We start from the raw sequence: 23,175 nt of genomic DNA on the forward strand, positions 1-23,175 counted from the left end.
CATATACACTACCAAATGTAAAACAGATAGCTAGTGGGAAGCAGCAGCATAGCACAAGGAGATCAGCTCTGTGGTTTGCGACGACCTAGAGAGGTGGGATAGGGAGGGTGGGAGGGAGGTTCAAGAGGGAAGGGATATGGGGATATATGTATGCATATGGTTGATTCACTCTGTTGTACAACAGAAACTAACATAGTATTGTGAAGCAATTATACTCCAATAAAGACATATTCAAAAAAATAAATAAAATAAAATAAAAATAATCTTAAAAAAAGATATTAATGAAAAACAATTACAAATTTTATCTTCTCTATCATTCTTTTCCCCTATTAATAAGTACTAAAATAGTTAAAAGACACATATTAAGAACGTAGATAAGAATCATGAGTAATGACTAAATTGCTTAATACACTAATAAATTATGAAGTTTTGCCCTTCTAGAAATTTTTGATGTATTGTACTATAGACAGCATAATGCTAAAAAAAACAAAACAAAAACAAACAAAAAAAAACCTCTATTATTCATAGATACTTGTGGGTTTGGGCCAAGTTAGAAAAAAAATTCCTTCTCTATGGTCTTACAAAAAAGCACTGTAATAGCTATTAAAAAATAAACCAACTGTTCTCTTTATATCATGTAAGATAAAACAAAACAAAAAATTGTTAATTTTTATTCAATAAAACATTACTTTCACTTAGTAAAGAATAATGTACAATTAAAGTTTCCAATGCATAGCTTTTAAGGAAAAAGAAAAAATTAACAGTAATTTATATTGACAAAAATTACTAAGTTTTATTATTACTAATCACAACATACTGGGATTGTCTAGAAATTAATACAGACTATACTGTAAATTTTTCAAAAGTCCATGATTCTGATGTTTGTTTTTTGTTCACTTATTATTCTTTTAACTGTTTAGATTTAGGACTGAACTCAATGACACTCACTCATACACTCTTCATCAGGCCATTATTTTCATTTATCAAACTTGTAGCAAAACCACAGTAATACAGCAATACCTATTTCTAACATATAGAAAATTACAGATCCAGACAGTTCATTTTCCAATGATTCTTTTAAAGGTTTGGAATAACAGTATACCTGAAGTTGCAGTTCTTTTTCCTTTTTCTTGAGCCATTTGACGAATTTTTTTCTTCAGATCAAGTCTTTCTTCCTCTAGGCTTTCAATCTACAAAATTAAAATTGTTAGTATTTTTCTTTACTTCAACCAGGAAAATAACCAATTGACTACTGCACTTGCCTCTTTCAAAAGAATCTGGTTTTCAGCTCTGTACTGCTGCTGTTTTAAACTTTTGCTATTTCTGAATTCAGTTAAATCAATCATTGTCTTTGGTTCAAGGCCTAAAATAAAAAGAAAAATGATTAAAACCTTATTAATATTCAAATGAACTATGAAAACTTCATCCAGCAACTGGTTATCATCAAGCAACTGGTTATAATCTATTTAGCCAGCATCACTGCAGAATGGGGGACTTTTTGTTCAAGAATTTTTCAGGTATTTGAACTGTAACCATACAAGCTAAAATTTTATCACAATTATTAATGGAAATCCTGACAAAGACATATTATGATCTGTCTTCCATGTTGGACTGTCAGAGAGGTACTATAATGTATTAAAAACAGAAGCTTTGTAATAAAACAGAGTTGGGTTCAATTCCCACTTTCAACTATTAACTGGTTGTAGGGATAATACTATATGTATTACACTACATGTGTATGAATCTATACACGTAGGGATAGTACTATATGTATTACACTACATGTGTATGAATGTATACACGTATTTCTTTTTGGCTTGTTGTCAGGGGTATAATAAAATTAACCCAAATAAAGTACTTATAGCAGTGCTTGGCACATAGTAGTCAATATTAATATCAATATCAATTATATTTTATCATGACTAGACTGATGCTCTCAGTGTGCCTCTTTCCTAACTTCCCATTACTAAGCAGCTATGCTCTGAAAACCAGATATCAAGATTGTCTCAAGTAATTATAAAGCAAGATTTGGGGTCTTTAAAAAACAGAAAATCTGGTGTTTGTGATGGCTCAGTCACCTTTAGGAATGTCCAGACTGAAGTTGGCCATGATCTGATAGATCAAGTTGATTAGACTAAGTCTAACTTGAGATCCTGGCATGACTCTGGGTCCTAGATAGACACTTTTTTACAAATAAATAATATGTATAAAATATTTATTTTTCCTTCCTTTAGAGAATAGTTTTTACAGGTGATCATTTTAGCTCTAAGAAACCATTAACTGGTATTTACCAAGTATACTGAAATCATGATTTAGATATTTATTTCCATTTTAAAGTAGCAATTTAGATTGGACTGTTGTAACATTCAAACTAGTAATATTCACTAATGAAATATTTATTGATATCAATATATAAACTCTCAAGCTATATTTACTAATTACTTCTTAGAATCAATAGTAACCTTAAAATACTCAAGTAAAACTTAGTGCAAATTATAAAAGTCAAGTATTTAAAAGTCTTAAAAAGGATTAAACAGTATTTCTAAATGTCCCCATGCATTCATCTGAAACTAGAGCATTTTGCAAACTAAAAACTACTTTTGTTGGAAAAGAAAAAAAAAGGTTAACTTCTAACAGTGGTATTAACTAAGTAGCTTTCCTTTTTTTAAGCATGCAATTATTATTGAGGAGATCTCGGACTGAATATAGCAGTGCTCCAGGTCTGCCCGACCACCATCCCAGCTCCATCAAATCCATAATCCCACTTCAACTGGAACAGCTCCATTTTTACTTGTTTTAAATATTTTTATAGGAGGAATTATTAAAAAAAAAAAAAGCATCCAACTATTTAAAAATAATCACAAACAACAAAAAAATGACTTGACAATTAGGTTGAGCAAACTACATATCTTAAAAGATGACTTACCCATACGCTCTTTAAGTGCCTCATTCTCATCGAGGAAATCATTGATCTTCAATTCAAGTTTATTGATTTCCTTTGTCAATACTTCAATCTCTCGATCTCTTATTTTAATTTGGTTTTTACAATTCTTTATTTCAATAACAGCATCTTCTAAGCCATAAACTCCCTGAAAAATACCCATTATAATTTAAATATAACATTGTTTATTTGAATAAATTGTCAAATTCATGAATTTGTTTTCTTATTAAGTCTGAGGGGAAGTGCACATATAACTAAGATTGACATCTGTAAACTGTGTTTTTTACTCTGCTTTTAAAAAACAAATCCAGTAATAATAATAATGGGAAATGGAACAGTTGAAATTTCCCAGTACAGCATCCTAATGGCAAAGTGACTCAGAATATTACACATAAAACACTTAACAAAATATAGAAAAGGAATAGTAAGGGAGAATCAGCAATACCATTAGAATATGTAGGTTATTAGTTGCCTGACTTAGCAGTAATCAGATTTAAAAATATAGAAAGTACAAAGTAAGGCTGTGTTGGCACAGTAGGTGTTAAAACTGCCTCTGTTACAACTTTTAGACAACTAATCAGTGGTGTCACATCTACATGGTGGTACAATGACACAGATTACGAAGAATCTAATCCTGCTGCCTCACCAAAGCTGATTATCTGGGCAAAATGCTTTAATCAAATGGTTTGAAAACAATTCTGCCAAAAAGTAAAGGCTGCACAAAAGTTTGAACACTTCAGTATAAATCAATTAGGATAATCTTTATCACGAGATACTTCTGGAATGTTTTTAAATGGTATACAGAAAATGGCACAGAACAGTCTATAAGTGGCAAGAATAATTCTAAGCTCCTTGATTGACAAGATAAAAATACATACCGATTCATAATCTTTTAATCGCTTCAAAGTCTCAACTAGTTCTTTATCCTTTTCCCTAGCATCAGCCTCAGCCAGTTCAGCTGTTCTCTCAGCCTCTTTAGTTCTGTCTTCTAAAATTTGAATCTTAGACTGAATTTTCATGTAATGAGTCTGCTGAGAAAGTGCTGAAGCTCCTACAGGGTAAAAATTAAAATCATGAATGAACTGAATTGACTACTTACTCCTATAAAACACTGGTTCCAGTATGGGAAGCAGGAAAAGTGGTATGTCACTAAAAAAAGTCCATTTAAAATTGTAATTTTATATTTGTAAAATAAAGTTTTGATTTGGTTTTATTTATAAAACTAAAAAGGAAATTTTAATAAAATCTTAGCTGAAAGGGTACAGATTATAAAAGATTGGAAAACACTGCTTTACAAAGAATGATAATTGTGGCAAAGGCTGCTGTTTCTAATAGTTAAGCTCCCTTTCGTCCACTGTAATAGAACTATGGATTTTTAGATGGACACATGGCCACTTGAAATAAAGACTAAATTTCTACTTACATTCCAGTAGCTAGGTGTGGTCATGAGACTAATAGGATATAAACAGAAAGACCATGTGCACATTTCAGGAAATGTTTTTAAAGGAGAGGAGTGAAACCTTCTTTTCTCCTTCCTCCTTCCTGCCAGCTGGAATATGGACATTAGGGCTGGAACTCAAACAGTCTCCTTAGAACATGAGATGGAAGCCACATGCTGATAGTCAAAGCAACAAGATATAGGGTCCCTGGTATCTGGTATTTCTACAAGTAGCTCACCTACACTAAACTAGTTGCCTCAACTTTGATTATATCATGGAAAAGTACATTTCCATCCTGTTTAAACCATTGTTACATTTGATTTTTTTCTGTCACTTGCAGCTAAACTTAACTGTAACTAATAGTTTAAAAATTCCTACTTGTACATCTTAACAAACTATTGCTAAGACCAAAATATAGTATTCGTATCATTCTAAAATTTACTGACAATCATTCTTACACTCATCCATAATAAACATCTACTGATTTATAGGGCATATACTTACATACGGGCACTGGACTAGTGTGGGAGATCACACATGTTTATAAGAAGTGAGCCCTGTTCTCTGGAGTGAACAGCCTAGCTGGAGAATGTGACAGAGGCTCCTGTCCCTAAAATCTATTCTCCCTTTCTTCTGCAAGGCCCTCCACAATATATTACCTGCCTATCCTTCAGTACATGCCCTTTGCTTCTTGCCTCCTCTTCCTCTACCTCGCTGTTTGGGATTGGATGTGAGGGTAAAGTTCCATTTTGCATGAGGCAGATGAAGGCAATACCCTAGACTGCCTAATTCTAGACCAATACACAAGTGAGAAATAAACTTCTATCTTGATTTTGCCACCATTTTTCAGATGCTTCTGCGAGCTAAAACTAATCCTAACCAATGAAGGGAGAACACCATTAACTGTCATGTACAAGTTAAATTCAAGATACAGAGTATACTCTAGTACACACACCTTCTGTGGACTTTAGGAATTACATGACTACAGACTGACAGAAGTGTCACTATATAAGACCTCTTCCTTATTTGACAGCAGAGATCAACCGCCACTTTTTCTCCTGGTGCCTGGAATATGCAAACCCCACAACATCAGTGATCCTTTTAAAGCAATTTAAGCTGTCAAAGAATAATTCTAATACATACATAATACAGACACATGTAGAAATAAGTATAGCAAGTGGGCCTTGATGCTGCTCAACAATCACACTATACTTCCCTGGTCTGGTTCATTCTTCCAGATGACCATTTCCTACCTTCTCTTGACTTCTCTCTCCTCAAACTTCTAATATATCTGCCTCTATCCTCACTTTCAGCTGAGAACCTTGCTCCCTCATTCACTGAGAAAACCAAAACTTTTACTGTCAGGACATCTACCCAGCCACATCTGACGGTAACTATACACTCCACCTTTCTTCCTGTTACTATGGATGAACTCTCTGTGCTCCTAAGCCAACTACTCCACTGAACACTAGATCCTATCCCATTGCCTTCTCAGGAATATTACTCCAGAAGTCCTTCTCTCCCTCCCTTGCTTCATCAATTCATGAACTGCTTCCTCTTTAATGGATCTTTCCTATTAACTTAGAAGCATGATTATTTCTTCCATTTAAAAGAGAAAAACATTTTCTTTATCCCCCTTTCCCCTCAAGCTACCACTCTATTTTTCTCCTTTCCTTCACAGAAACAGCACTCAAAAGTCTCTGTATTGGCTCTATTTCATCTCTACCCATTTTCTCTTGAACCAAAAATGATCACTGCTAAATCCAGTGGTCAATTTTCAGTGCTCCTCTTGTCTTAGCAGCAGCAGTGAATACCGTACGGAACACAGTTGCTTATGCTCTTCCTTGATGACATTCCACATGTGAGTTCCAGGGCTCTACATGCTCCTGGTTTTCCTCCCATCTCTCTGGTCATTCCTTCCCAGTCTTTTTGGTTGTTCCTTTTCATCTCCCCAAGTTCTAAAGTAAAAGCATCCCAGGGCTCAGTCTTAAGATTTTTCTTTTTAACCAACATTTTCTCCTTTGATGATCTCAGCCAGTTTTCATGACTTCAAGTACCATTTTTATGCATAAAGTTCCCAAATTAATATGTTTAGCCTAGACTGTCCTCATGAACCTCAGACATATATACAAGTACCTACTTAACATTTTCACTCAGATGTCTAATAGGCATCTCACACTTAACATGTCCTGTTTAACTAAGTACCTGACCATCTCTAAACCTGCTCTTTCCACAGCCCTCCCCAGCATTCAGACCAAAAGCCCTGATAACTTTTACATCCTACATCTGATCTGTCAGCAAATTTCGTTTCTATCACCTTCAAAATACATCCAGAACTGACTACATGTAACTCCACTGCTGCCTCCACGCTTTAAACTACCATCACCTGTCTCCAGGTTATTGCAGTAGTCTCATAACAGGTTCCCTGCTTCTCTCCTTACCACTCCTAAAGCCTATGGCAGACACAGTCCAAGTCAAAATATATCACTCCTTTCTTCAGAAATTTTCTTTGATGTCCATTCTCACTTAAAAGAAAAGCCGAAGTCCTTACAATGAACTGTGAGGCCCCATATGATATGGCCCCTCGTTACCTCTCTGATCTCATCACCTACTACTGCCCACTTGCTCCCCCTGCTCCAGCCACAAAGGCTGCTTTGTTGTTCCTCAGACATGCTCAGTACACTCCTGCTTCACTGCCCTGCACTTATTCTCACTGCTTAGGGACATCCACATGGCTCACTCCCTCATCTTCTTTAAGTCTTTGTTCAAATATCTCCTCAGTGAGGCTTCTGCCTCACTATCTAAATTACAACCACACTACCATTATTTCACTTACACACAAACACACACATAGACTCACTCATTATTTCCCCTTTGTGTCTAATTTTTTTTTATCTTCAGCAATTACAATAAATATGTCATGAACTTATTATGAATAGTTTGCATTAATGTGCTCTGGTATAACTACAGTATATAGTGTTTTGGAAATATAAGATCACTAATGTTGTAAGGGCTTACATTCAAAGGATGTGATGAGTTAGGTAAGCTAGCATGACCCAAGGTAGGGAGAATATGATGACATATCAAGTTGGGTAAGGTTAATTCAAATGTTGACAAGTCAATTACTTCTGAAAAATCTCTGCGATGTTGCTACACTGATCAAAATTTTATTTTCTTCCATTCTTTGTTAATTACAAAAAGGAGGATAAATACAATTATATCACCATTTTTCATTTCTTTTATACAGCCCATCTGGTAATAGAGGTTAATGTAATTTTCATCAGAGAAAAACTATAGAAAATACTGCCATCATTTACATGTGTAAATACTAATATCATAAATACAGTAGTCAATAATACCTTGTACAATTTTTTAAAAAATATAAAATTCAAATAAAGAAAAATCACTAATATATCTGTTGGCATAACATAATTTCATTTTAATACAAATAAAATATTTTAAAAACTTAATGGTATATAAAATGACTATATACTTATAAAACATTGAATTACCTTTGTTTCTTTGGAGCTCATTTTTCAAATCTTCAATAATAAAAGTATTTTTTTCCATTTCTTTCGTATATTGCTCTACTTGGTCAGTGAGCATCTTAATTTGACTATCTCGTTCTTGTATACCCTATAAAATATTTTGAATATTACATAGTATCACTTTATGAATATTAATCTACATTTTTAAAGTAAGAGAAAAGGTAGGTCTTGTTTTTTTCAACAAGACTATAGAATATATTTTTTGTGAGTCAAAACTGTGCCTTTTACTATTTTGTATACCTCAACTGCACTAATCATTGTAGGAATACTGCTATCACTCTAGTACTTAAAGATGATATAAGGGCTAGCACTCTCATAAATATGAATTCCAGAACTCTCTAATATTTGTGGCTTCTTATGACTCCTTTTGTGTTACTTTTCTTCATCATCCATCTAATTCTATCTTTTTATCATTTTATGTTTGTGTTTTACCTTGTGCTTGTTTCCTTTACACAACTTAGCTTTCACCCCTGCAGTACTTCATTCAAAAATCTTGTCCCTTGCAATCGTCCTTATTCTCCAAATACTTCCCAAATTTCCTTCTTTCTTTTGGACTATGACTAGAGAGCACAGCTGATGCAAGTGTAACTTCTTTCTATATGAATATATTTGTACTATCAATAAAAAAAAAAATTTTATACAGTACAAATTATAACCATACTTTAGCTTATTTCACATTGTTCAGGATATTTCAGCACTAAAACACAATACAATAGACTTTAGTAACAGAGTATTAAGATATTTTTAAAATTTCTAAAAGTTTTTTATTAAATAATTCCCAATCAAAACAATAAATGTATTATCTGCATCAATAGAGAAAAATACATAAAATAATTTTATTCCTAAGTCTAAACTTAATTCTAATTTTTTCTTGGGACTGGACGGTGTAAGAAACTTCAAAAGACTTTATTATATACCCAAAAGTGCAAGTGACTAGATTAGGCACAGGAGATAAATAAGACATAATTCAGAGTTTCATTGCCAACTTTAATAAACCTTGTTGATAAACCAAATTTTGAGAAAGTTTTACCTGTTGTAGAGCCATAATATTACTTTTATCAGCATCAAGCTGGGCATTTTTCAGTTTCTCCCTCAGGTTATGTAACATTTGCTGGTACTCAATAATTTCATCATCTTTAGAAGACAAAATTAACTAGAAATAAACAAAATAGGATCTGTTACATATGAGGAAAATTAATAAACCATTCCTCATTTATGGTAAATATTTTTAATATATACCATTAGCAGATTTCGAGAAAATACAGGAAATAAAATTCTTTGAAGTGAGAAAATAGCAACTATTGGAATGACCACTGTTCTTTTGTGCATACAACCTGAAATTCAGATAAGAAATGATTCAAAAATATACACTGTATTTTTTGCTTTTTAAGAAATTCAATCTTTTAGACAATCTCAAGTTTCCAAAACCCATTCCTAGAACACTAAGCTATAAATAACTCCCTGCAATTACAAAAGGTTTTGTACAACTAATCTCTTATGAAGAAAACATTAAAATGACACTAAGAAGCATAAAATATCTTGAATGAATAAAAGGTATCTTGTTATGTTGTACGAAAGGAAAAGGCTAGCATTCCTCTAGACAAGAATGGCAGAGGTCCTCAGGCTTGACAACATGCATATGGTTATGGCATTGCCATCCACTTCATGGCCTCTAATCATCATTTTTTAATACTGTACTGCATATTTGAAAATAGCTAAGAGAGTGGATCTTCAAAGTTCTCATCACCAGAAAAAAAAAATCGTAACTATGTATGGTTACAGATGTTAACTGGACTTACTGGGGTAATCATTTTGCAATACATACAAACGTCGAATCATTACACTGTATACCTGAAACTAGTATCATGTTATGTCAATTTTACCTCAATTTTAAAAAAATGAAAGGTACCTTGTGTTCTTTGCTAGGACCAAATATCAAAATCAATCTATAAATTATTTTATAAATTTAATACATATCCAATAAAATAAGTAAAATATTTTAAAGAACTATTTCTAAAATTTGTATTTAAAAAGCACATTTATAAGAATCTAAAAAACATAAATAATGAGAACAGCTTTTTCAAATATTTAAGCATAATAATTAAAACAAGTGTACACGGTTAGAAAACAGATCAATCAATATAAAGAAGAGAGTCCCAAAATAAATTCAAATTCAACAGTTTTGTATGTAATAAAAATGGAAGTGTATCTTAGTAGGAGAAAAATGAAATATTCAATAAATGATGTTTAGACAACAGAGTAGCTCGGTTGCATCCATATCTCACTCTTCATACCAAAATAAATAATATATGCTTCAAAGATTTACATGTAAAAGATGAAACTAGAAGATACCAGAGAAAATATGAGAAAACAATTTTATACTCAGAATCCTTTCTAACTATGATACAGAGGCCAAAAGCCATAAAAAATAATAAATTTATGCAATATAAAAAAAAATACTTCATAGTAAAAAATACCATAAAGCCAAAAGACAAGTGACAAACTAGAGGAATATATTTGCAATATATATCACAATTACACTTGTAGCATTTATTCTACAGATACACATTTTAAAAATAAATATACAAGGATATTCATTAAAACATTGTTTCTAACAGCAAAAATTGGAAAGCTCCTAAATGCCACATAATAGGCAATCAATAACATACATATCTACAAAGAAAAATTACATTAAAAAGAACAAAGTAATACCATATGTACTGATATAAACTAAGTAAAAGATACTAAGTAAAAACAAAGTGCAAAAGAATACATTTGCTAACATCTCTCCCCCAAAATTAAACGATTAAAAACAACTCTTTTTTTTCCTGGGGTTGGTAAACTATGGCTCATAGGTCAAATTTGGCCTGCTGCCTGCTTCTGTAAAGTTTCATTGGGAAAACAGCCTTGCTCATTTATTTATGTATTGTCTATGGCTGCCTTCATATTATAATAGCAGAGTTGAATAGATACACCAGAAACCAAATATTCTAAAATATTTACTCCCTGGCCTTTTACAGAAAGTTTATTGACCTCTGATTGATTCTATAAACTTCATTTCCACTGCTACTGCTCTTGTTTAAAATATAGGTTAGCTGAGATTCCCACATGATCATTTCAAATAGCCAACAAGATTTATGTGAACCTTGTTAGAAACAAGGACTATAAAAGTGATAGCTTTTAAAATTAGATTTATTCAGAATCATTTTAGACTTTTTTCAAAATATATAATCATCACAATCCTAACTTCTGATATGGTAAGGCTGGGGGTTATGGTTGGAGTTAGAGAGTGGTGAGGAGGAACAGATTTTTGAAAAGACTTCTCAGTTGATTTTGAAAGATCCCTTCCCTTACTTCCATTCCTGATCCACTTCCTTACTCTCATTTCCACTGAATGCCAATAGTTTGATTAATCTAACATGGAAGGAGAGTCAGAAAAACTAAAATTAAACCTGGAACTATATAACTAATATATACAAGGTACCTATGGTTTACGTGAAAACATTTAAATTTTATTTATAATTATCTATTTTAGATGACATATTATATTTTAGACTTAGATTTCTATCAGAAAATTTAAAATTTAAAATTTAACTCATTGATGTAGAAGAGCTCATTCAACAACAGATAAGCTAGAGGTCTACACACGACAGTTCTTAGAGTTTTCTAGCTAAAACATTTAATACACTTTTAAAAATGCCTAATAAAAATGTCATTAACTAGTACAAGAACTTTAAAGAAAATTAAGACTAAAAAATTGACATCTAAAATGAAAATGAAAAAGCTATTATAGCAATTGAAAAAAGCACCTTCCATTCTTCTACTTTTGCATTGACAGCTGCCATGATTGGATCATCTTCTTCATTTTTCGCTTTCAGAAGATTTGTAAGCTCCTGCACCTAAAAGGCAACAATTATTTCAAGAACTGTTGCAAATTAGTGTAATATACATGTATTTGTTGTATATGAATATTTACACATATATTACACACATGATAAGCATACACATGCACATATATACATATACATTACAAATGCATATTCATTATGGGAGCAGTTCTGTAGTTAAGGTGACCTTTAATTGTTTGTGCATCTTTACAGTTGTATAATTATTTTTTGTCATTAGAGTATTGTATTTTTAAGTATTACTCTATTTTTTAAACAGGTTTAATCCCATGTAAGTAGTAAACAATATATTGGCTTCTATGATATTTAGAGTGTATTTATTTTAAGGTATAAAATTAAGCTTGATGGTCCACAGGACTTCTAAGAGGCTTTAGCAGAAAATTTGCAGGATTGCTATCTACACATTCATTCAGGTATCACCCATATACTCTACATGGCAGGAATTACAGGGTATATGTAAGGGGACTAGAGAAACACATAGAGACAAATATATTACCATGGCAACAGATTACAGTATAAGATGACATACTAGAGCATAAGACAAAAATTCATACCCTAGAAAGTTAAAAGTACTTTCTAGTTTCAAATAAATAGTAATGAGGCAATATGAAGTCTGCCCAAATAAGTCAGTCTAACAGGAATTCTTACTTGAAGCTGGTAATGATCATTTTCTTTCTTTAACTGGTCCATTATATTATCTGTCTGATGCACAATAGCTTTCATCCTGTTATATTCATCAGTCATCTTCTCCATTTCCTGTACAGACTCTTCTAGATTTTTTCTCATTTCTTGATTCTGAAGTTCAAGTTTCTCATTAGCTTCTGTTAAAGTCTAAGAAAGGTAAAGATGCTACAGTTAAAAACAATTTAAGAAACTAAAATTTAAATTAATACTAAATGGAGTCATAAGTGTCTGCTGGAGAAAACAGAATTCTTCATAGATATTTATTATCAATTGCTGTTGGTCAGTTAAATCAAATTAAATATCAAGAAAAGTGTAAGTAAGAATCTTAGTTCTTAAACAATGGCCAAGATAGGCATATAACAAGAATGAATTTGCAAGATTTGCAACTTCAAAGATGCAATTTATTTCATGTTTTACAAATACGTAGTTGCAGATTTATACTAAATATACTGAAATACTAGATTTATATTATAATGAAATTAAAGTTTTATAAAGATCATTGCTTTGAAATGACTTCTATCCATTTTACCTGAATTTCATCTAGATATTGGACAAGTTCATAGTTTTTTTTAGACAATTGTGATCGGTAGTCACTGTCTTCTCCTCTTCTTGATAAAAGTGTTTCTTTTTGTGAATCTATTTGTTTTTGATAGTCAATAATATCCTGACGAAGCTGTTCATTCTGAAGGCAGATCAACACAGTATTCTATTAAAAAAACTATCCAAAGAAACAAAATTTCACCCTCTGAATAGTGATCTCAAAACACATCTTTAAAATTCCAAGGTTTCACCACCCTTAAAGCCTCACCTTTTTCTTTAGACGTTTGTTCTCCAGAAGAGGATAGGAAAAAGGTAATTAGAAATGAGAAAGGAAATATATAATTAAATATAATAATTAGAAATTAAAGAAAACAAAAAAAAAATTTTAGGAGAATGAGATATTATTTTGGATAATCAAAGAAAGAAAGAATATTAATTACCAGCCAAAACAAAAAAAACTTTTGATTATGTTAAAAAGATAAGCACTATCAGGATAAACAATGTACAAACATTATTTGGCTCAGAAGAACCAAATAATAATCAGAATTTGTAAGATTTAATGAGAAACAAAAGTTTTAAAAGAATGCCAGATAAAATAAGAGGAAATAAGGCAGAAATCCAGTCATATATTCAGTTAGCAAACTTGCAAAGAACAGCTTAAAAAACAAAGCAAGATTTACCCACATAGACCTAAGAGATGAATGTAGTACTTAACGGCCTCACCTTCCAATTTATTTTCTATTTCCCTAAGACAGTCATATCATAAAATCACGGTTCGAAAACATCAATTACTTAGACGATTCCAGTTCTGCTTACAGAATTAATTTATGAACACTTTTTTTAGTAAGTATCTTTGTTGAACCACCACAACTACTAAAATTTTTTACCAACCTCTCTCCTTAATTTGCTGTTTTCATTTTCCGCCTCCTCATTTCGAAGAGCCAACTAAAACAGCAAAAAACAAATAAGATAAAATTCAGCAGTAGTTCTATATAATGCCAGGTTTTCAGTTCCTTTCCAATAACGTAGAGAATGTTTAACTACTGAGGACTTCATGTCGACCCAAGACATGAATAATATGCCAAAAATTTGAAAACTGACTAACTAAGGATTAGGAAGGATGAAGCAGGTTGAGTTTAAAAGTTTATAAAACAAAAAACAAAAACCTCTAACCAAAGGATACAGAAAACAAAACATTACCCTCTTCCCCCAGCGTAAAACCTAATAATGAGTAGTCTTCCATCCAAGATCTTCATCATTTTGCAGTTCTATTACCAGAGCTAGAATACTCTTTGCTCTCAGTGAGCATTAAATTACTTAGAAATACAAAGCAGTAGAACATAATGGTTAAAAGAAGCATGGATGCTTGGATATTGGGTGGGGAGACTAAAAGGACATTATTGGGCCAATAGAGGAAATCTGATTATGGACTACATATTAGATAACAGTACTGAATTGATATTACATTTCCTGAGTATGCTAATTATATAAGTAGTTATATTGGAAAATACCTCTCCTTTCAGTGGAAACGCACTGAAATATTTAAGAATGAAATATCATGACATTTGCAATATTTAAGTATGAAGTATCATGATATCTGCAATTAACTCTGATGTCTCAGCAAAAAAGAAAGGAGGGGAGGGGAGGGGAGGGGAGAGAAGGAGAATAAGTCTGTGTGTACAAAGATAAAGCATATGTGGCACAGTGTTATCTGGTGAACCTATATGAAGAGTATGTGTTTACTCTTTTTCTTACAATCTTTATGAAGATAAGAAAGTTTTCAAAAATAAAAGTTTAAAGAAAGTTCATAATAAAATGCAATGTGCTATACGAATCTTAGAATTTTACCATTATTATTATTATCATCTGGAAGTTAAGAAACACTTCCATCCTGTTTTGAATTGGAAAATTTTAACAAGAAGAGACATGTCAAGAACTTAAGGCTAAAGCATTTAATACTACTGATGCTCCTTTCCCTTGGTTTTGAAACATCATACTCTTGATATTTGTCCTTTCTTGGGCTGTTCCTTGAAGCACCTCTTCCTCTTGCATTAGACATTTCTATACCTCAGACATCTGCCTTACAATCACTTCTATTGCTTCAGTATCTATGCTGATGACCCACAAATTCTTATCATCTACCCAGTATCTCTCGAGTTTCTTATCCAGATATCCTTTTTGAATATGCCCATAGGGACCTCAAACTCAACAGGTACAAAACAAATAATAATCACAAACCTTCTAAACTCCCCTTGTGTCACTTCTAAGTGAATGGCGCTATCTACCTATCCAGTGGCCCAACCCAGAAAATTAGGTGGACTACCCATTCCTCCCTCTTCACCAACAACCAATCATTCATCATATCCAATTACATTTACATCCCTCAAACATGTCTATGTCCCTAATCCCCCTCAGTCACTAATTAGTCCATCATCACACTGACTTAGCACAAATGTCTCCTTACTAGTCTTGGCCCCCTTCAATCCACTCTCCACAGAGGAAAGTAAACTTGAAAAGTACAGATCTGATCATGATATCCCTGAGTTCAAAATCCTTCATTGGCTCCTTTTTGGAAAAAGGACCAAATTCCTCAGGTACTGGCCTTTGCTTATCTCTCTAGAGGATCATAAATGTTAAAGCTGGAAAGGTAGGGTAGCACAGCAGATAAGAGCACAGAATTTGAGTAAATCTGGATCAAATCCTGGCTTTATCATTTATTAGTTGTGTAACCATGGGCAATTACCTACCCTTTCTGTGTCTGTTTCTTCACCTGTAGCCTGGGGGAAATGTCACCTCTCTCATATAAGTATCAAATGAGGAATAATGAATTAATGCATATAAAGTATCTGGCACATAGTAAGGACTCTACACTAGCTATTTTTACCTATATTCCAGCCAGAATGAATAACTGTAGTTCCCTGAATACACCATGCTATCTCTTACCTCTAGGTCTTAGTAAACACTGTATCTTCTACCCAGAATGCCTTTTCCTTAACCATCACCTACATCCCATTCCCTCTTCCAGGCTAACTCTTATTTCAGGTCTCAGTTTACAGATCACTTCTTGAACCTCAAGACTGACTCAGGTATACCTCCCCAGAGTACTCCAGACTATTCTTATATCCTATGTATCCCCAGACTATCATATTATCTTATGTTACCTTTGTTATTGACAGTGAATATCGTTGAGAAGCAGAATAGTGTTGCCCACTGTATCCTCAGTATTTAGCACAGTCTCTGGCATGCTATAAGTACTCAGTAAAACTGAATGACTGGTTAAGGGCAAAGAAGAAATTGCTAAAGCAACTCATATCCATATTCTACTTCAAGAAATCTAGCAGCTGGAAAGGTACATAAGCCATATATTCAAGTTGTCTGTGTGTGTGCCTATGAATGAAGATAGTAGTCTAAGATATGAATGGACATGGTGGTTCTGATTAGCTAACAGTGTATGGTATCAATGGTGAGAAGTTGACTAATATATGGGCTAGACAAAAGAACAATAGCCCAGAAAAACACATACACGGACACCTCCCTAAGCAATTCTATTACTGTATAGCATAGGTTGGACCCTTCATGATTAAGAAATCTATAGATCTGTTATGTTTCACTGAGTCAACTAAACAAATAATCCTCTAGGAGCTTATTCCTAACCTTCAGGTGGCATCAATCCATACTTTTTCCACTGCAAAAACTGTACAGGTGGCTCACTTTTACATGACTTCCAAACTATATAATAAAATAGATATATCAAGAATGGGGATGCTTTTCCCTACAAATCAGTCTATGATGAATTCTTTTTAAATAGCAATGTTACCTCATAATCAATGTCGTTTACTTAAAATTTATAACCATCTATTTCCAAGAGAACAATGGACAAAATAAGATTATCAGGATGTGATACAATATTGACCTTATAAAGGACACAAAGGGAGAAAAAGCTTCTGGGCACCAGGGATGGGACAGTTAATACATGTAGGCACCAGATTTTGGACTAAGTTCACTGACAGCTGAGGCAAAAAAAGAAAGCATACTATTTTCTGACAGGAAATACAAACTTATCAGCAAAAAAATAATTTTTTCCTCAAACTAAATTTAAATGAACATTGCATGAATTATTTTATAAATAACAAGTATAACATAAGAGGTAATAATAAACTATGCTTGTATAAAAGATGACATGTCATGGTTTAAAATATGAATTGATTTACAAAATGGTGAGATTAACACTTTTTAAGAACCTACGTATTACATAAAGTGAGGTACACCTGAAAATTTAAAAATTATTATTGAATACATCACTAAAAGATTAATTTCCAAGTCTACTACTAATATAAATACAAATAAATATCTTTTTCCCCAAACTATGTTATGAAAAATAAGAAAATCAAAAATTTTTTTTTTAATTTTATTTATTTATTTTTGGCTGCATTGAGTCTTCGTTGCTGTGCATGGGCTTTCTCTAGTTGCAGCGAGCGGGGGCTACTCTTCATTGCAGTGCACGGTCTTCTCATTGTGGTGGCTTCTCTTGTTGTGGAGCACAGGCTCTAGGCGCGTGGGCTTCAACAGTTGTAGCAAGCAGACTCAGTAGTTGTGGCTCTCACGCTCTAGAGCACAGGCTCAATAGTCATGGTGCATGGGCTTAGTTGCTCTGCGGCGTGTGGGATCTTCCCAGACCAGGGCTCGAACCCGTGTCCCCTGCATTGGCAGGCGGATTCTTAACCACTGTGCCACCAGGGAAGCCCAAATCAATTGTTTCTGAATGCCTATTAATTTCTTCATACCAATATTCCAGATCAAATCATCAACTTTATGTGAAGAATTCTAACGTCCGGAGAAAAAGGTACCTCCATGTATAAAGAATTAATCTCTAGGTCATATTCATTCTCTAGATGTACCTGATCCATTATATTTTAAAGACATGATGACAACATGAACTGTTACATAAAACCTTAGCAATAAGCGTACATCATTTCCCACAAATAACATAAAACATAAAAATTGAAACTGTCACTAATAATTATAAAAAGCATAAACAGGTGGTGTTTTTTGGTAATTTGAACAGTTAAGAGTCATTGAAAAACTGTGCCTTACTTGCTCATTAACTTTCTTTTCTTTCTCTAATTCTTTTTCCATGTCCTCCAATTCTCTATCTTTTTGTTCCAACTGCTTTTCAAGTTGGCGAATTTCATCTCGTAAAAAGCGAGTGTCACGTCCACCTGCAGAGTGCTGTGCCATCTTAAAGTAATAAACCAAAAGTATAAATTAATTCCATTATATCTGGAGATTCAAATGAATCAACAACAAAAATAATTATCTTGACTTTAAATTTTATCATAATCAGCACGAGATGTTTAAAATCATGTTGCTTAAAAACAATTTTTTTTTATTAAGCATATTTAAGCTTTAGTTCACAGGCTGACAACCCCTTAAGCTCTTCCTGAGCCATCCAGAGTATGAAGAATTCACAGTCAATCACTCAGGCTCTGTTATAGCCGCTGAGCCACAGACACCAGGGTAAAGTGCAAAGGCACACAACGATCTTTGAGCTGAACTATCTAGGCTTCCCCTGAGCATCAGAGCTCTGAAACCAGGCTACAAATCACCAGAGCCTCCACCCTAGCCACTGAGCCATGGTGCTCTTAACCTGCCCTTTCCCTCATACCACTGACTATTTAGACCAGTGTTATCTGAAAGGACTTTCTGGATAAAGGAAATGTTCTCTGCACTGCCCAATACAGTAGCCACTATCTACATGTGTCTACTGAGCACTTGAAATGTGGCTAATGCAACTAAAGAACTGAATTCTTAACTTTAACTGTAATTAATTTAAATGCTAATGTCCACATGTAGCTAGTGCTACTATATTGAACACCCAAAATTAGATTATCTTTAAAATTTTGCAGCAGACTAAATACATTTTGCTTCATTTTCCTGTTACTTTGGGTCATAGTCAAAAACATCAGAAATCCTTTAGTCATCTAATCTGTTTCACATTCATCTCCCTAGCATACAGTTCTGTAACTCTTCTACCTTAATTAAACTTTTCTTACTCTTAACCTCCTTCAAAAAGCACTTTCTTACCAACATCTCCAACTGTCCTATCCTTCTATTCTATAGTAGTTGCCTTGCTAAACACTAACACAGAATCGATCTTACTTCATAGCTCACTTAACAAGTATTTATTGAGAATGACTGGTATTTCCCTAGAAGCTGGATATACGACAGGGAATAGAAAATAAACCATCTAAATTCACAGAGTTAACATGCTAAAAAACCAGGGTTTGAACGTAAACTATCTGACTCCAGAGACTGAAATCTCCAGTTCATTCTCCACTATATTTCTGGTTTTATCTGACTTCTTTAAAATTTGACCACACATCTTTCACTCTTATTTTTAGCAGATGACCTCTCCATCCTCTCAAATTCCAGGCACTAAACCTACAAACATCAAAAACTTCTGTTCATATCCATTCTTCCTTCCTCCCTTTTACCAAGGAAAAAGGTCCTTCCTCCTTATAAAGGCTAATCCATTTGTATCACATTCTTTCCCACAGTCTCAGTAATCTCAATGTATTCAGTTCCTTAACAATACATTCACATTTTGGCTCTTGGATTTCTCAAAAGCTACCTCTTCTCCTACACCCTTCTGTCACTGTTCCTCAAATTCCAACATGCCTCATTCCACCTCAGTTATAGTAATCTCTCTGCATATTTCTCTGGACTATAAGCTCCATGAGGTTATTCAATGTTTTTATTTTGTTCACAATTGGATGTGCAATCCTTAGTAGAATTTAAGATACATAAATAGGCATGTAAAATATATACTGAACAAACAATTATAAACACAATATCATTCCAGTGATTTTTCCAGCTAATTATAAAGAAAAAATTTTAAAATAATAATTGAAAATAATATTTACAATGATTACACCCTAAGGAATACAAAAGAACATACCTCCAGCTCATTTTCCAGTTTCATTACTTTAGTTTTTAATTGATTTTCTATTAAAAAAAGATAAATGTTTCAATTGGTCAGATTTATCTCAAAACAAACTTTTCAATAATTTTCAATAAAATAATAAAATTAATTTTTAAAGAGTCCATCATGATTGTAATGATAAGGTAACATAAGAAAATACCTATTTTGTACCTGATCCATGAAATAGGAGTTCTAGAAAAATCTTTCAAAATAAACTGAGTATACACATTTTATAAAATATTGGGTTGGCCAGAAACTTTGTTTGGATTTGTCCATAAGATCTTACTTTTTGGTCAACCCAATATATTAAAGCCAATTCTCCACTGCTTAGTGAATAAATGAAATCCACTATTTAACACCATAATAATCTTTTCCCCAAGGCATTTACCAAATTTTGCTTGTTCTTCTCCAGCTTTTTCAACTTCTTCCAAAGCTAGCTCTACTTCTTGAGCTTTCATCTGAACGTTAAGAAAAAAAAAAAGTTATTTCAGTATGCCTTTACACTAGACTGTAAGCACTGAAAATAAGAATTTTGTTTTGTATTTGCTATCCCAGTACTTACTGCCTGCAATGCCTGGCACAAGGAGACATTCAGCAAACATTTGTCGAATGAATAGATGATTTTCTTAACGCTATAATTTCTAGATTCCTAAGAGTTTGAAACATCTTTGATTCCTCTTTTCCCTCAAGTCTTACATGTAGCATTGCAACTTTTCTCTTTGTAATGTTTTCAACTATCTCTTTTATTCTATTCTAATTTTCATTATTCTAGTCCATAATTTTGTCTAACTTCCTTCATAAGTTTAACTCTCTTAAGGCATATTTTTGTATCTACCAATTATAGCTCAAAAACCTTTAATGGCTCCTAATTGCTGATAGCATAAAATACGTCTTTAAAGGCCCTAGACAGCCTATTCTAAACTATACCCAACATTGTTTCCTCTACAACCTGCTATTATAAACTTTCTGTACTTGTCTCCTTAAATGTAAAGAACATGCATACTTTCTATTCCTAGTTTTTATTTATAGTAACCTCCAGCTCTAGAATCTCCTTAACACTTTACCACTGCCCTCCACTTACCTAAAACTACTCATCTGTCTTTGACCTTTATAAAGTTTTCTCACACCTAAATCTCTTCCCCTCCTAACAAATCCCAACAGTAGTCAGCTACTGTAACAAACTGTAACATAATTAACATAGGACCTCCTTATGCTTTTTTAAACATAACCATTCTGTTTCCCCTACACACTCTTTTAGGAACTTTAGAGCAGAAACTAGCAATGTTTTTCACCTAAAATTCTCAGTTGACATTTGAAGATATCTCATTTTTTAGTGGTCATTTAGATTTTACAAAGTACTTTCACAGAGATTAAATTATCTAAGAAGAGATTCTTACACTTTCTCTAATAGTCAAAGCTATTATTAAAACCTACTGTATACAAACCTTCATTAGAGACTGAGTAATTCTGAAAAGGTGTATCATATTTTCTTGACTTTCACTTTTTAGCTCATTTACTTCCACCTAAGTAAAGAGAAAAGCAACTATTTCATATTTTATAACCCTTAAGCAAAATACAAGAAATCTTCCAGTTGTACCATTCAGTGATTTCAGGGACAACTTAGACTATCATAGTTGTATGTATATATCTATACATTATTTATCAATTAAGTACCTTGGATAAGGAAATCAATAAATTATCTGCCAGTTCTTCCTGACGAGGCAACTCATCTGGGTCAACTTTTCTTATTTCTTTCCAGTTTATATTAGGTGGCATCTTGAATTCTTTCACTGTGCTTTACTTTCTGTAACAAGACAAGTGGGTATTAGCATTTTCAAGTTAAACAGCATTACTGTTTTTACAGATTATGCTATTACAACTCTCCACGATGTTAGCAAAGAGGTATGGCTCCTTAATTGTATAACAGATATGTGGGTAAAATAGCCTTGATCAAAATTACAGCAGTTGCGACAAATCATCAGATATTTTATCGGCTAAATTATGACGGCTTCCATGGTTAAACTAATCTAAGCCAGAACTAAGATTCTGTGCCCCCTTCCTCCACGCCCCCATATCACCAAAGCGCTCGATGCTTGGGAGGCTGAAATTGACCCCTGATTCTGAGAAACAGGAGCTAGGATTAAGGGGAAAAGAAAAAAAAAAAAAGCGAGAAAGTAAACGATTGAAATGAGTGCAGTTGGGCCCGAGAAACCAAGGCTGAAGCGAGGGGAAGGCAGATGGACTGCAAATCAAAGGCTAAGGGGCTGTTGTTTATTTGGGCCGTTAGGCTTAAAGAACCTTTGCGGGAAGAACTCTCTGTCCGCGCTCTCCAGGATCCACCCACCTAAACCAAGCCTGGCATCCAGAGGCGGCCCCTCAGCTACCGCACCCACCCAGCCGAGCCCCGCCGCCACGCCTCACCGCTCCCCAGCGCGGTTCCAATCGGACACTGGATCCCGCCAACGGATCTAGAGCGAGTAATAGCGGCGGCGGCTGCTAAGCGACACATTTCCCACCTAGCCGAGGCCGGAGCAAGAGCCCGGATGCAAGCGTCGCCTACTATTCACGACCGTGGGTGATGCTTTACGTTTAGATTCCGCAGCGGGGTCCCTGGACTCTGTGTTAAAGGCGGGGAGAAGGCCTGGGATGAGGACTGCAAATCCCAGAGTGCAGTTTGCTTGGAGGCCGGGGCGTCCTGGACGCTGAAGTCTGAGAAGTGGAGCTAGGCCGTTCCCGGCGTGCAGTGCGGGAGGCTGAGACTGTACCGGGGTGCGGGGGAACCGCCTCGAGGCGGGAGGCGCGGCGGCCGAGGCGTGTCTGCACTGGTCGCCTGAACAAGGCGGACCATGACTGTGCCTTCGGTGGCGTCTCTCGCCGGACCGCTCTTCCCGAGGTTTCTCTAAGCCATTCCCTGGTGGAACCGCTCTCAGGTGAGGTCGGGCTGTCGGTCAGCGGTGGGGGAGGAGTTGAGGGTAGCGATCCCAGCTGAAAGAAGCTCTTAATGTTGGGGCCGGAGTCTGAAGAGGTGGGAAGACCCCGCCCTCTCCTTGGGCGTTTGCCGGCGACGCTCCGGGTGGTGCCCTCTGTAAGAAGAAAAAGTTTTAGCCTTCTTCTGTATCAGAATCTGTCTGTATAG

At 34.3% G+C, this 23,175-nt stretch overlaps 2 protein-coding genes across 12 annotated transcripts in view; one reads left to right on the forward strand and one right to left on the reverse strand.

The window, feature by feature from the left end:
- CEP290 (centrosomal protein 290) overlaps positions 1-22,671 on the reverse strand; it is a 94,485-nt gene extending 71,814 nt beyond the window's left edge. For 5 of the 11 annotated variants that reach the window (XR_014233606.1, XM_082351779.1, XM_082351781.1 and 2 more), the window contains exons 1-16: positions 22,461-22,612; positions 21,714-21,843; positions 21,485-21,562; positions 20,428-20,497; positions 20,016-20,062; positions 18,152-18,295; positions 13,949-14,002; positions 13,047-13,199; positions 12,482-12,664; positions 11,738-11,827; positions 8,959-9,081; positions 7,893-8,016; positions 3,820-3,992; positions 2,927-3,089; positions 1,263-1,363; positions 1,103-1,190 (exon numbers count right to left, since the gene is read on the reverse strand). Coding sequence is in view for 10 of the 11 variants with exons in the window: in XM_082351779.1 (XP_082207905.1) it covers positions 1,103-1,190; positions 1,263-1,363; positions 2,927-3,089; positions 3,820-3,992; positions 7,893-8,016; positions 8,959-9,081; positions 11,738-11,827; positions 12,482-12,664; positions 13,047-13,199; positions 13,949-14,002; positions 18,152-18,295; positions 20,016-20,062; positions 20,428-20,497; positions 21,485-21,562; positions 21,714-21,815 (1,693 nt within the window). In the remaining variant the exon portion in view is untranslated. Of the gene's footprint in view, positions 1-1,102; positions 1,191-1,262; positions 1,364-2,926; positions 3,090-3,819; positions 3,993-7,892; positions 8,017-8,958; positions 9,082-11,737; positions 11,828-12,481; positions 12,665-13,046; positions 13,200-13,948; positions 14,003-18,151; positions 18,296-20,015; positions 20,063-20,427; positions 20,498-21,484; positions 21,563-21,713; positions 21,844-22,383 lie in introns of those variants that run through there. The other 6 variants (XM_082351777.1, XM_082351773.1, XM_082351776.1 and 3 more) reach the window with 6 other exon arrangements.
- Positions 22,672-22,682: 11 nt separating this feature from the next.
- Positions 22,683-23,175, forward strand: part of TMTC3 (transmembrane O-mannosyltransferase targeting cadherins 3) — a gene marked incomplete at its 5' end in the record, with an annotated part of 65,792 nt that continues 65,299 nt past the window's right edge. Inside the window, one exon of the mRNA XM_082351800.1 lies at positions 22,683-22,969. The remainder of the gene's footprint in view (positions 22,970-23,175) is intronic.

This window comes from Balaenoptera borealis, assembly GCF_965194805.1.
Source record: "Balaenoptera borealis genome assembly, chromosome: 13".
NCBI classification, from domain to species: domain Eukaryota; kingdom Metazoa; phylum Chordata; class Mammalia; order Artiodactyla; family Balaenopteridae; genus Balaenoptera; species Balaenoptera borealis.